Raw genomic sequence first — 15,249 nt, 5'->3', positions numbered from 1 at the left:
TACAAACCGCGCAAGAGACTAGGACTTAAGCTTCAATTTTATATCTATAAAATGTATTGTCGTTATCATTTTAGAATTATATATATGGAGTTCGCTGTGCAATCGTATTAAATCTTATGACGTTACACTACTTTCTTGATGTTGCGCAATTTAGATTTCATAATGAAGAGAAATAATCCTAATTAAAAACATTGTAAAAATAGCCTTTCGTGCATAGAATGTAGGTGTAGTTTCCTAATTATTAGTACATAATTTCTTCATAATTTCGCTTTTTTTTATCTTAAGTCACATTTGGCACAAAAACTAATTTCCTACGCACGAAACCATTAGTATAAATAGAAGTAAAATTAGAGACTAAAGAGTAGAGTTTTTATTCGATAAGTTGTTGAGATTGCTGAGATTATTGTGAATAGGTCATAATTCTTTCTTAATAAAAATTCCATAACTAAGAATGAGAGTGCAGATCAATTTGTTGGACGAACTCAACGAAATCTGCGTGACATAAAGAATAAATATCTTGAAAGATCGTCAATATGCGTTTCAAAAACGTTAGAAAACTTTCAGCATGTAATGAAATGACAAACAAATCAAAACTTACATAGTCACCCCTCTCTCGTCCGCAGAAGTTTTCAACAAAAGATTTTAGAAGGAAAAAGGTAAACGCGAATGACAAAAAGAAGGCGGAAAAAAGCAAAGAAAACCTTTGCCAGATTTGGGCCGCAAGATGGCGTAAAGCCATTAATAAAATAAATACTTAGTCAATATAACTTATGAGTTTAAAGGCTTACAAATATACATAACAAAACCCTACAAAATCAAAGCACACAAAGTGAGACAAACTAACAATCGATCGACATGTTTCTAATAGATAATAAAATATCAGTATCTGAGCTAGGGTCTGCATGTAATCTACACAGAAAGGGTCTGACCTTTCCATCGTAAACTTGCAATTGCCCCAAATGACATAAAAGTATAAAAATAAGTACGCAATGCGTACATGTGGGTAGCCTGCCAAGTATATTATTACTAAATGAAGTAGATGATATGAGCCTTATTCAAATAAAACTATATATTTAATATTATTACGTCAAACTTGTTTAAAATTTGAAAATGTTCTTTAGTTATATGACCAATTAATTGCTTAACCCTTTCTGCATTTTTCGAACGCTCAAGCTTAGATTGCATGTCACGTGACTGTGCTGAAACCTCGTATCAAGGAAAGTAACGTCATTTAGATTTCTCGTGACTTTTAAAAGTTTTTTTTTACCGAAAAGCATTTTTGCTATAATTGTGTTTCAAAAAAGTTTTCTGACGTGTCTAAGATATCGTTCAGAGAACGTCATGCCCATAAACGATAAATCAACACAGCACGCTTATGACTTGTATTAGATCACATTTGAAAGTAAAGGCTTTGCGTTGCGCATTGCAAATGATCGCAAATCTTTTGTATTTCCTGTTCATAGTTTGACACGTATCATATTTCACTTGATGTAAAATTGTAAATCTATAGAAATATTATTTGTATTTTGTATAATATTCGAAAGCAAAATAAATTAATTCAGCGTTTGACTTCACCAACTGTGTACATTGAGTCCGTCTGTATGAGTAAAGCGAACTATGTATAAGCAATGTAAATAATACCGAATTGGAGTATATATATACCAGACAGTACATCCTACCACAGTATAGAGAACATACAGTAGAGCCACTCAATTTATTTTTTTTTTGTGCCACGCATGTCTCATTGCGCATGTCATTACCATAGTGGCAGCCAGTCAATTGTAATTTCTGACCAATAGGAATGATGAAATGGCTTACGGTAGCCAGTAATCTTATTAAATATACAGAAGCCAGTTGCACAGCGAAGTGGCCCTACTGCATATTCCTTATACTGTGATCCTACTAAGTACAAGTTGCTAATACCAGTCGCTGGAAAGAGATATAATTGTTATATGTGGTCGCTTGTGACCAGGCATATGAATAAAATCTTGACTTTTATTCATTATTCTTTTATGAAGTTTTGTGACAAAAAATGTTTGTTTTTACATCCCATAATTTCGAGGTCATGTTTAGTTCGGCTTGAATAGATGACAACAGGTAATTCTTGACTTGCAACCATTCTCTTGATATTTACCAAACAATGTTGCTCGCCCACGTCGACTGGTGTCAACAATAACACTGATAATACATTCTTTTGTATGAATAACCCCAGCATGGCTGAATTGCAAGTAAAGAATATCGTACAACTATACAAGTCAACTTTTGGACCGTGATGATTTTAGTTAATATTTCTCAAAATAACAATATTTTTCTTACAGCGTTTGATTAAATTCACCAACAGAGTACTGTAAGTCCTTACGAGTAAAGCGAAAAATGTACAACCCTTACGAAAATTTCACATTTGATTTTATATATGAAATGGGAATTTCATATATGATATAAACATGTCATATATGAAGTGTTTCAATTTCAAATAAGGTTCACATATCATCTCTTTTATGAAACAGACACAATTTATACATGAAGTGTTTAAATTTCACATTAGTGTCACATAGCCGTAATTTCGTAGGAGCACAATGGTTATAAGACATTTAAAATAAACGACAAATTTTTTTAGAGCAAACATGTTTAAGCATACTTTACGCCATCTTCAGTGCGAAGTGAATAAATACAGGAAGTTTACATGATAATAAGTTATAGTGATAAAGCGGAAATATCGACTAGTTATGAATAATTATTTACAGTTGAATGAGGTGTTATAAAATGTTTGTGTTAGGTTTTATCAGAAAAACAAAAAAATTACAAAGAAAATGAAAATATATGATAAGGTAGGAATAGCTATTTACAGGTCAAAGATAGTGTTAAGATGTTGTATTTGTTTGTTGAGGTTGGGTTTACGCTTCTTGATATAAAGGGCTTCTTTGACTTTAAGGGCGAAAGGAGTGTGAGCGGTGTCTAAGATACGGAAGCAGGGTTGTGTATTATTGTTTTTGCAGTGTGGTGACGAGAGTAAGTTCTGAATATGTGTGAGTTTTTTTTATTTAAAAGATGAAAAAACTTGTTTCATGTCTAAGCAAGTCTGTGCAGTAGCGTTTTATTAAGTTGTGTAATTTCCGTTCCGTGATTTGTGAAATGTAGCCTATGTAGGGTAGTTTGAAGAAGTCTAGAGTTGGTGGTTAGGTGTGGGTTCGTTTCTGGTGTTTATTTTGTTTGTGTTTTTGTCATGGTCATATGATTTAATGATTTTTTCTATGAAAGGCGAGGGAAAGGAGTTTCGTTTGAGATTGTCGATGAGAGCGTATAAATCATGATAGCAGCCAGTCGACGTGTTGTTAATTTTCCGTATGCGGTCTATAAGAGTTTTAATCAGTCTTGTCTTATACTTTTGTAAGGTGAAGCTAAAAAAGTTAAGTAATAGGCTAGTGTAATTTTTTTTTATGAAAATTAGATGCCGTGTATGTGTTCGTGGCTGTGTTTTTACAAATGAGTATGTCTAAAAAAGGTAACTTGTTGTCGTGTTCTTTTTCTATGGTAAAGTCAATGTTCTTGTGTTGTAAATTTAAATAATTAAAAAAAGAGAGAGCGTCATCCACGTTGTTAAAAATACAAAATATGTCATCTACGTAGCGTCTGTAAAACAATACTTTAGGTCCGTCATAGTTCTTGATCCAACTCTTTTCATGATATCCCATGAAAAGATTGGCAAAAAGTGGTGCTAATGGTGAGCCCATCGCGACTTCGTCGATTTGGTCAAAAAATTGTCCGTTAAATGGGAAATGAGTTTGTGAGGTGGCAATGAAAAAATGTTGTTTTAAATCTTGTTTTTTAATTATAAGGTTGGGATGGTGTGAATAAGTAAGATCGAATGCAATGTCTATGGTTTCAGATAAGGGGATCTTAGTGAAAAGACTTCGGACGTCAAAAGAAAAGAAGTAGTTGTTGTTGTGGTATTGGGTGTGTAGTTCGTTAACAAAAGTAAAAGAGTCTGATAAAGTGTAATCGTTGGGTATGACAGGGTTAAGTAGAGTGCATAAGAACTTGGAGAGATTAAAGTTATATGAGTTGGTGGAAGAGACTATAGGTCGAATGCGAGGGGCATTATAGTTTTCTCTATGTTTATGAAGTTTGGGGAGACCATAAAAGCGAGCTGGTTGTCAGCCTCTAGGGAAAACTGAAGAGTATATATGGTTGTCTATGGAGCCCCTTTTTTTTGAGATTTCTGAGAAAGCGTTGTAGTCTGCCTTCTCTGTCTAGTTTCACATATGATTTCATATATAAAATCATATGTGAAATTTTCGTAAGAGAAGCCATGTAAATAATACTGAATTCGACCATAAACCAGACAATACATCCAACTAAGTACAAATTCCAAGTACTGGTCGCTGGAACGAGATATAATTGATATTTGTTATCGCTTGGCGTTTGCTAGCCTGCATTTGAATAATATCTTGACTTTTATTTATTAGTTTTTTTATGAAGTTTTGTGAAGAGTAAATTGTTCCTTTGTACATCCCATTAATCAAGCTCATGTTTAGTTTCGCTTGAATAGACGACAACAAGCAATATCGTACAACTATACAAGTCAATTTTTGGGCCATGATGTTTTTAGTTTATATTTCTCAAAATAACATTTTTCTTAGGATTATGCCACAGACGATTCTGTGCTTGCTGCACATAACTTCTGCTTTATTTTTGTACGCGGTCAAACGCTTCACAGTTCACGCATAGGAAATGTATTATTACATTCATACTATATGTGTATGCGCTTGGATTCATTCTTATAGTCTTTATGTCCAATGAAAAACAACTCACGATATTTTTCCGACAAACCAACGAACGCACAAAATGGTATTGTTCGCCACCGTTCGAATATCCGACTATCACCGAGGATAACGACGGACAGACAAAAATGACAATGCAAACGAAAGGGGAAAAAATTATAATCGCAGAATCAACCGAATGCAAGAAATGGCCGAGTTGTTACGGATATCGCACGAAATCTGCCTTCGCTTTGGTCCCTAGCGTTCAGGTTTTTCCTTTTGAAACTTTTTTTCTTGAAAACGTCTGCGGAGAAGACGTATGCATGAGTGATCGATTAAATAAAATACCAAAACTTAAAAGTAAATACTTAAATTGAATAATAAAAAGAGTTTTGTGAGAATGGAGTAAATGGTAAAATGCATCCAAATTAGATGCATGGCGCGGGGATCATGGCACATAGTCTTCATAAACTTTTCGAAAATTTTGATACAATTTACGCAGTTAAAAATAAGACTTTGCAAACCTCTCTTCTGCTTTCATAGGTTCATTTTTCTGGTTGCTTTTATGGTATGATAAACCAAAAAATGCTAAAATACTTACGACAAACATTTTCAAGATATTTTGATATATTAATAGTTTTCCGCAAATTTTAAAAGTTTCTTTTGTACGCCTGGGTGTACTATCATACTTCAGCTCCATCCTTATTTTTAACTCTCAGTAGGATCATTACTCAACCAATCAACCAATCAGTAATTCAACAAATCAATCAATCAACCAGTCGGTAAGTCAGTCGGTTAGACGGTGCGTCCGTATATCAAATCTATTTGCACAATTTTTATCTAAGACCATGATGCGTAAATAAATGTATTGATAGCAGCATTGTTGTAAAACTTACTTCAATCTCAGTTCAGGATCTTTATCCGGATGCAGACAAACTTTAAACACGGGAATAATGTCGGCGAGCAGAGTTCCTACCACAGCACCAGCATTCAACATGAGAGTATTAAACAGTAACGCAGATGAAGAATGACTTGTCCATGACGTATGGCTGTCCTATTACGTTTAAACTTGTTACATACAACATGTTGCTCAAACAAATTTGAGATTACTAAGTAAATATACAATCTACCTTCAACAATTCTAGCACATCTTCTGTATGTAGCTTGTATATGTCGTCTTTACTTGGAAGTTGTAGGGTAAAAGCCAATCTCACCATGCATCTTTCAATCTACAAAATTAGAAAAAGCTTCGCTCTTTAGCATAAAACAGTTCAAAAAATAACTGACTAATAAAATTAGCGAAATTTATTCATCTAAGCAGAATAGAAGAAAAGCGTTATAAATCTGCTAAAAACATATGGCAACTTCTTTTTTTAACATATGAAAAAACTACTTTTGTAGCTCCAAATTTTAGACAGTTATCATATCATATGAAATGAAACAATTAATGTTTTATAATGTGACATCTTTTAGTTGAATACTTTTATGACGGACGAATAAATGTTATTATGACATGTCGTTTCGACAACAGCATCAACTGTTAAAAAGATTGGACAGAGTCAACAAAACTTTATGGGAATCAAGTTTCATAAAAAATTGAAATGTACTACAAACGCTCAGGTATCTGATGTGCTGAGAAGTCCGTGTTGTAAGCGTGTGGTTCGATGAGTAGAAAAGCTTCACTAAAACTCCACATTTTCCACTCTATGGACGCTTATGCATTTTATGAAGGGAAATGCTGAGTCTGTATAGTGCTTGTCTTTGGAAAGGAGAGTCTCCGCACTCCAACACCGCACTCGGCATTTTCCACCATGAATTTTTTCGCTGATTGCAGACCTCCAGTGCAACATTCTTAAGAGGCCATGCTTTCGACTTAATAAATGAAACACGTTTATTTAAAACGTTGCTAAATTGATCAGCGCGCAAAGCTTGTAAAAAATTTTGGAGAAAATTGATATTGAACCTTCCAATAGTTTATCTTTGGTATAAATAACAATTTATGGAGTGAGAATTTTGTCGCCGAAGAGCTGTTTAAAATAGCGTGCAAGACATATAAGATAAAAAACGCAATGTAAATATATAAGGTTAAAATATATGGCACATAATTTTTAAGCAAATAAGGTTTCAGTCATTTTGCATAAAGTACGCAATTTATTTCGGGTTTCTCATTTTCAATAGCATCTTCCTAAAAGCTCAATAATAATGCACAAATTCGAACTCGCAAAACATTTACACGAATGCAAACAAAAATAATTGGTGTCATTCTGAAAATTCTTGATATATACAAAATGTAAACTGTTGGATAAACAATTGAAGACCAAATATAGCTATCAGCATAAAACGCTTTGCCAAACCTTGCTCGCTGATCAATTGTCTGCTTTTCATATACAACCCGTATTTGGTGTATGTAATAAGCACTTGTTACCGAGCGCAAAGTCTTCACAGAAAAATATCGGCCTGGGTCTGTATGAAAAAAACAAAGGTCGATATTATATAGCACAAATTACTAGCTTCATGCTCAATATCTTTCTTCGTTTCGTGTTGTGGCGAAAGAAAAACTACACCGAACCATTCGACTAGGCAAACTGTCAAAGCAAAGACAAGGGCAAAAGTTCTATACGAAATGTTTTCGAACAAAATTCCAATGTTTAGTTTGCCTTTGATAATCTATTTCTTTTTGAGAAACATATGTTCAAAAACACTTTTGTTATCCCCAGAAATGGCAAAGTCAATTAGCTAAGTTACATTCGCCAGTATCAGGTTCTTTCTTCATTATAGGAAGATTTCACAATAAATTCAAAGCGCCACGATAGAAGTTAGTTTTACTTATACTGTCATAAGTTTGTAAAATTACTAAAACTTTGAACAAGAAGTGTACAAACTCTCAACTTTGCAAAGTCATAACTTTGCATATAGAAACACCCAATTTCTCTGAAATTGGAAATAAAACGAGGACGGCTAATTTTTACTTCAAGAAAAAATTGAAGGGATTGAAATTAGATGCATAACTATGCACTTTAAGAAATTCGTTAATTTTTGGACCTTATTTAAGTCACTTTCACATTGGACAGGCAATCTGCTTTTGCAAAAAGAATTCCCAAAACATGTAATAGCTACATCTTACCTCTGCATCAAACCTTTTTTCTCGCTGCAACGACATGACATGGAGAAGAACAAAAAAAAGCTGTAGACTATAGAAGGAGCATTCACTTGAAGCTTTTGAAGTGATCACGTGCACTAACTTCAGTAGCTGTTCTTGAACATTCACACATTCGCTATGACAGACATCCTCACAAACTATAGCATCGCATATTTCCTGAATCAAATTAGTACAAAAAACGTCAAGACATTTTATAATGAAAGTGTCCTTTATTTTTTAACAATTTGCTCACGTAGGAAATTAAGAAAAACACTCTTACCACGCAGTTAAAATTACCTTAATGTAGTCAGCTTAAATGGTATCTCATGCATTTAAGTTACGAAAATATTGTTGTAGCACACATTGAAAAAAGCATTAGTATCTAAGACATGCTATTTCATTAAAGTCTTAAATTTTCGCCCAACTCGCGTAACTATATTTTTTCGGAAGAATAAAATCACACACGCACCTAAGCAGATGACTCCTCAATCATGCATAAAAAAACGTCACACAAACCTTTATATGATGTCTAATCTTATCATCTGGGGCTCCTTCAATCATGGCCGCAAGTATTTGCAAGACACATGCGATCTGCTGTTCTGTTGAAGTGCTGGCGGATTTAAGTTGTTGAAGACATAATTTAGTATATACTTTGGGTTCCACGTATCTTCCGATCAGTTCTGCACATAAAAAAACCTAAATAACAGATAATCATTCTCTTGCTTGACAAACTCATATAAGTTTTAAACTGCTGGAAAAATTCGGTCCTAAAATGTTCATTGCATATGTATGTTGCAAAATTGTCGTCCTCATAGCCTAAAATAGTGAGGCAAAACCGATTAAGTTCCCCCAACTCTCTCCTCTCTTTGGCAGCACAAATAAACAAGATGTAACTGATAGTAGTTGGTGTTAAAAAAGGAAATGACATCACAGTGTATAACTCTCAACTTAATTGTTAATCATGTGACCTATGTACTTGTTGTTCTGCCTTATAAAAGAGAGCACATGTTATGTTAAAATATATTGTCAATCGTTATGTTGTTAAACTCCTTTATGATTCTATCTGATGTTCGGTAAAACCTCTAAATCTAACAGGTTATGGGCCCAGAATGCTATGGTCTACATGTGAATCGAACAAGTCGACGATTTTATAAAATATTTCTATAAGTATTTTGCGGTCGAATATAAAATGAATATGGCTGAATTGAATTCGTTCAAATTTGCGAAGTTAAATGGGTCGAACTATCGGACCTGGTCTTTTAACATGCGTTTATACTTAGAAAGCCTTGATCTGTTTGAACATGCTGAGGGTACTGCTCAACTTACGTCGGAAAGTCCCGAGTTCGTCAGAGTTTTGCGCGTAATGCGAAGAAGGCATGGACTCACATCTGTCTGGCTATCGAACCAGAATATCAAATTCATGTACGCCATACCACAACTGCAAAAGAAGCATGGGACGCTCTAAAGAAGCAATTTGCTAGAGAATCTCTGTTACAGAAAGTGAGATTGAGACAACAATACTACGCTTGCCGTTATCGTTCAGGAGAAAGCATGTTGGAGCATATTAGTCACTTAAGAACATTGCATGACCAGCTAAAAGAAATGGGGGTAGAAGTAGATGACAAAGAACTGGCAATGACACTCTTAGCGAGTTTGCCTGAAGAGTTCAAACCCTTGATTACAGCCCTGGATGCAATAGGTGATGACTCCTTATCTTACGACAAAGTGAAAAACATGTTGTTAAATGATGTTGATCGACGACAAGACGGAAAGGATCCTGAAGGAGCATTTGCTGCTGGAAGAAATATGAGAAAAGGAAAGCAACAATATGTATTTAAAGGAAGTGTCACAACTGTCATGAAAGAGGGCATTTTGCTCGTGACTGTCCAAAGAAAAAGGTCCTCGACGACAAGAACAAGAAAAGTAATGAAAGAAAGAAAGGTGAATCTGCTAGCTGTGTAGAGAAAGAGGATGATGATAATATGGTGGAAGATGAAGCATTGTATACCTCAAGTTCATGGAATAATAACTGCTGGATTATCGACTCAGGTGCCACACAGCACATGACCTATAATAAGAGCAATTTGATTGAATATGTTCAATTTTCAAATCCATCAATTGTTAATCTTGGAGATAATAGAAGTATTCTTGCATATGGTAAAGGGGTTTGCCGTATTATTGCTGATGCAAATGAAAGACCTCAGAAGATAAGTTTGCGAGATGTGTTGTATGTACCAGATCTTGGTAGGAATTTGCTTTCTGTAAGAGCCATGATAAAGCTTGGAGCATGTGTTACTTTCAGAGATGATCAATGTGAAATCTTTAGAGGTACAAAGTTGTTGGCAAGTGGTATAATGCTGGAAAAACTGTATGTATTGAAAATCATTGAAGGTAACTATGTGAATGTTGCAATAGATGATAAATTAATGTTATGGCATTATCGTTTTGGTCACCTTGGAATGAACAATGTTTCAAAACTGCTGAATGATGATATGGTTATTGGCATGGATACTACGCCTAAGGAAGGATCTCCATGTGAGGGATGCATTATGGGTAAGCATCATAAATCCAAGTATCCCAAAAAAGAAGCAAAGCGTGCAACTAAACCGTTTGAATTGGTGCACAGTGACGTTTGTGGACCAATGTCAACAAATTCACTTGGTGGTTCAAAGTATTTTGTTCTTTTTATTGATGATTTTTCAAGGTATACTTATGTTTATTTCATTAAGAACAAACATGAAGTATTGGAGAAGTTTAAAATATTTAATGCAATGGTTTTGAACATCACTGGTTGTTCAGTTAAAGTTTTACGGACAGACAATGGTGGGGAATATTGTTCCAAAGAATTTAAAGAATTTCTTAAGCAGAAAGGAATTGCACATCAACTTACTGTGCCGTATAATCCTGCACAGAATGGTGTATCGGAACGAATGAATCGCACACTTGTAGAATCAGCCAGATCAATGTTATCACACAGTAATATGCCGTTACATTTTTGGGCAGAAGCAGTGAATACAGCTGTCTATCTGAGAAATCGAAGTCCGACAGTATCACTTAATGGAGTTACACCGTTTGAATGCTTGTTCAATAAAAAACCAAATGTTTCTAATCTGAGAGTATTTGGATGCCTAGTTTACGCTCACGTGCCTGCAAGTCAACGAAAGAAATTTTCAGAGAAATCAAAGAAGTGTATCTTCATCGGATATCCTGAAGGGACGAAAGGCTACAGATTATTTGATGTACTCAGTCAAAAGTTTTTTCGAAGTAGGGATGCTGTCTTTCATGAGAAAAGATTTTACGACTTGAAAGGTAATGAAAACAAACAGTTCGGTAACTTTTACACTCCACTAGAAGAAAAGATTGATGAACCACATGAAATACCAATGGAAGAATTTGCTCAAGAAGAAAATAACGAAATTGAAAACCCAGTTGAAGCAGATCAGCACCTTCAACCAGTGGGAGCGACATATGAAGAAAATTTTCTTAGAGAAACTCAAAGCCTTCCCAGAAAAAGAATATCTAGACCTCCCAACAGATTTGATGAAGAGAATTACTTCTCACAAAGCTTGACTGCTGACATGAACGAACCATGTAACATCCAAGAAGCTTGGAATGGTGAAGACAGCAACAATTGGCGAACAGCAACTGATTCAGAGTATCAATCATTATTAGATTGTGAAGGGAAGAATATAGTAGGATGTCGTTGGGTATTCAAGGTAAAGCGAAAGGAGAATGGATCTGTGGAAAGATACAAAGCAAGATTAGTGGCGCAAGGTTACTCTCAATCTGAAGGTACCGACTATGAAGAAGTTTTTTCACCAGTAGTTCGTTATGCATCAATTAGATTATTGCTGAGTGTGGCGAACATACACAACTGGGAAGTTCACCAAACTGACGTAAAGACTGCCTTTTTGCAAGGTAAGCTAGAAGATGAAATTTACATGAAACAGCCGGAAGGTTATGTTGATCAAGAGAAGAAGAATTATGTATGTCGATTGAAGAAAAGCATATATGGTTTGAAACAGGCTGCACGATGTTGGAATTCTGAAATCGACAAGTTTCTATTGTCAAATGAATATCGAAAAAGTAATGCAGATTCGTGTGTCTATATAAAGTCCATTAAACAAAAGAATGGTAAAATCGACTTTGTTATATTGGCCTTGTATGTGGATGACATACTGTGGTTTTCTAATTGTACAGATATGTTGACTAAAGAAAAGAGATCTCTCGCTAAGAGATTCAAAGTCGAACATGTTGGTGAAGTAGGTTACATTTTGGGAATGTCAATAAAGCGCAACCGTCAAGCTAAAACACTTAGTATCAGTCAGTCACAATATTTGCTTGGAGTACTAAAGAAGTTTGGAATGGATGAATCAAAACCAGTATCAACACCACTAGATACGTCAAAGAAGTTTGTATCATTATCTGATAATGAGAAGCCAGTAGATGTTCAGAAATATCAAATGGCAATAGGTTGCTTAACATATGCAACTGTTGCAACTCGTCCAGACTTAGCTGCCGCCGTCGCAACTTTATCTAAATATATGTCCAGACCAGGTAAAGATCATTAGCAAGCAGTAAAAAGAGTGTTTCGTTATATCAAAGGAACGATGGACTATGGTCTTTTCTTTACTGCAAATGGAAAAGATTCTGATTTGTATGGTTTTTCAGACGCCGATTGGGGTGGTGATGTGGAGACAAGACGTTCTACATCAGGGTATGTTTTTCAGATTCAAAACAGTACGATAAGCTGGTGCAGTAAACGACAGACATCTGTATCAAGATCTACAACTGAAGCCGAATATATTGCTTTGAGTTCAGCTTCACAAGAGTGTATCTGGCTAAGAAGATTACTGAATGATATTGAATTGTTGAAACCTGTTCCTACAACAATTTACGAAGATAATCAAGGAGCCATTCAATTGTGCAAGAATCCGAAATTTCATAATCGCACAAAGCACATTGACATATCCTATCACTTCATTAGAGAGCAAGTTAATAAGAACGCAATATGCGTAAAGTATTGTCCTACAGAATCAATGATTGCTGACATTATGACTAAACCATTAAGCAAGCCTACGTATGAACGTTTTAGATATCTTCTTGGTGTAAAACAAATTTAACTTAATAAGTAATTTAGTTGATCGTTAAGTGGGAGTGTTAAAAAAGGAGTGTTATTTGTTGAAAACGTCTAGAAACTATTAATTTTTTCATGTATAGTCATGGAGAATAATGCAAATATTCACATATGGTCATAGAGTATAATAGTCATCGTAGCCCCAAGCGTGCTGCGCACTAAGCAGAAATCTACGTTTCATTCACGATGACGTCATCAATAGATATAAAAACTGAAAAAATTTCAATTCTATAAATTTCTTACTACCATTAGATATGCAAGCAAAAGACGACTAAAACACGGATATTAAACCGTCTACTTTCAAGACACCACTAATCGAAGTAACAGCGAATGTTTTTACAACGATGGTTTAACACATAATTAGTTCAGGTAAGTTTCGCGGAACACATCAGCCGCCATTTTCGAGCTAGGTGGAATTTGAGCTACAACAATCATTTTTGGTGCCGATTTTTAATTACGACAAACCTATCACATATGATACGTTTTTATTTTGTTGCGTGTGTAATGGAAGCCTTTCCTTATATCTTTCTCATAGCAATGTAGTTTTCTGAATTCGCAGCTTTTTCATTTACACGCAGTTTGATTTGGCAAGCGTAAAATCAAGTTTTGCTATTTTAGGCTGTTAAAGATAGATAGTTGAAACAAGGAAGTGTTAATGTATGTAGAAAAGCTATATTAAAACTATGAATGGATGAAATAAATTCTAATCCGACGCAAGAATTCTAGGTTGCACGTGAAAACATTCTGTTTACTGTTAACGTTGGAAGATGAAGTAAGTCCTTAGTGCAATTTCACCATCAGAAAAATGAATTTTCACAGTGAGTGTTGCTCAAAAGAGGTTTTCAAATTGCTGAATCACATTTGAGAAGTTGTCCAGGAATTTTTCCGGATATCCATTCGAAACAAAAATTTTGACTTTTGAATTTCTATAGAAAGATTACGTGTTCATTTATCTCTGTTTTAAGCGTCATCTCTCAATTTAGAGATGACGTGACTTTTGGTAATATTATAATTATCTGTTTGTAAATGTAGATCATCCAGGTTGGTATAGTCCTGAGAAGGACTGTTTTTGTTGTTGTTGACTGACGTCATTTTGACTCTGAAAATGACTACCGTTAAGGTTGTCGAAACGTCAGTCAACAACAACAAAAACAGTCGTTCTCAGGACTATACCAACCTGGACGATCTACATTTACAAACATGTAACGATACTCCCGGGTTCAAACCATTTACTTTATTATAATTATCGCATGATGCCACCTGATGAGTAGTCTGCGGAAATGCAAAGTGTCTTTTAGCTTTAAAAAACAGTTCGTTTTGAATTGTTGGTTAAGTGTTCTGGCTTAAACAGTTCTTTCAAGAACTATTACGTTAGTATTTGACCATTCACCATGGTATTTCCTCGTTTTAAGACAATTTATAAATTTGTCACTTCGACAATTTCTGTTTACTACAATGAATATTGCAGTTTCTTAATCACATAAGCCCACACCTTATTATTCCAGCTACATAAGCTCTTTACTTAGTTTATTAAAACTTTTATAGTCATAGTCCTCAGTTGCTTTATATGAATATGACGTGTATGGTATACATCTGCAATGGAATAGTCTTTACAACACCCCACGACGTACTTAACTATCCGCATTCCCGACAAGGACTCTAACCTTATTCGTAAACATAACATGGCTTATTAATGTTGACAGTTTTCGAGACGGTGTATTCTGAAAGTATGACGTTTGCATCTATAAGCGTTTACTTCTATGAAGCATTATTTTGCGTAGATAGACCCATGTTAAACAAACCTGATGAACGACAATGGCTTCGTCATCACGGCAACCTTTATAAAGTCCGGAGAGAAGCGATTCAATGTATTGTGTTGCATTGTCCTCAGCATAATATAACATGTTGCGTAATAGAGACGCTGCCTAAACAAATGAAAATATGACTACGGTCAAATATGCTATAGACAATATTTCACTGGTATAAAGTCAGACGGGCGAGTTTCTTTAGAAGCAAGTAATTATAATGAGAAAAATAAAAAGTTCGCATTAAAGGTACGCTCACGTGCAAAATTTATTCTAAACAGGACCTGATTAAGCAAGGGCGTTATGGGCGGTCGCCAGGGGCCTAGCAGCTTTGAGGGCCCAGCGCAGAGCAATTATTTTCAATGAAAATATTGCCTTTGTATGGCAAAAAAAATTCGAAAACTGCAA

General features: G+C 35.0%; 1 protein-coding gene across 2 annotated transcripts in view; it reads right to left on the bottom strand.

Annotated features, from left to right (window-relative positions):
• Nucleotides 1-15,249, bottom strand: part of LOC124438686 (dynein axonemal assembly factor 5-like) — a 50,260-nt gene that overhangs the window by 9,531 nt on the left and 25,480 nt on the right. For both annotated transcript variants that reach the window (XM_046988882.1, XM_046988883.1), the window contains exons 9-13: nucleotides 14,839-14,961; nucleotides 8,416-8,595; nucleotides 7,885-8,076; nucleotides 5,891-5,989; nucleotides 5,657-5,814 (exon numbers count right to left, since the gene is read on the bottom strand). In XM_046988882.1, the coding sequence (XP_046844838.1) occupies nucleotides 5,657-5,814; nucleotides 5,891-5,989; nucleotides 7,885-8,076; nucleotides 8,416-8,595; nucleotides 14,839-14,961 (752 nt within the window). The remainder of the gene's footprint in view (nucleotides 1-5,656; nucleotides 5,815-5,890; nucleotides 5,990-7,884; nucleotides 8,077-8,415; nucleotides 8,596-14,838; nucleotides 14,962-15,249) is intronic.

The sequence above is a fragment of the Xenia sp. Carnegie-2017 genome, unplaced genomic scaffold, assembly GCF_021976095.1.
Source record: "Xenia sp. Carnegie-2017 unplaced genomic scaffold, XeniaSp_v1 HiC_scaffold_19, whole genome shotgun sequence".
Taxonomy (NCBI): Eukaryota; Metazoa; Cnidaria; class Anthozoa; order Malacalcyonacea; family Xeniidae; genus Xenia; species Xenia sp. Carnegie-2017.
The sequence above is the reverse complement of the archived record's forward strand: the minus strand, read 5'-3'. Positions and strand labels throughout refer to the sequence as shown.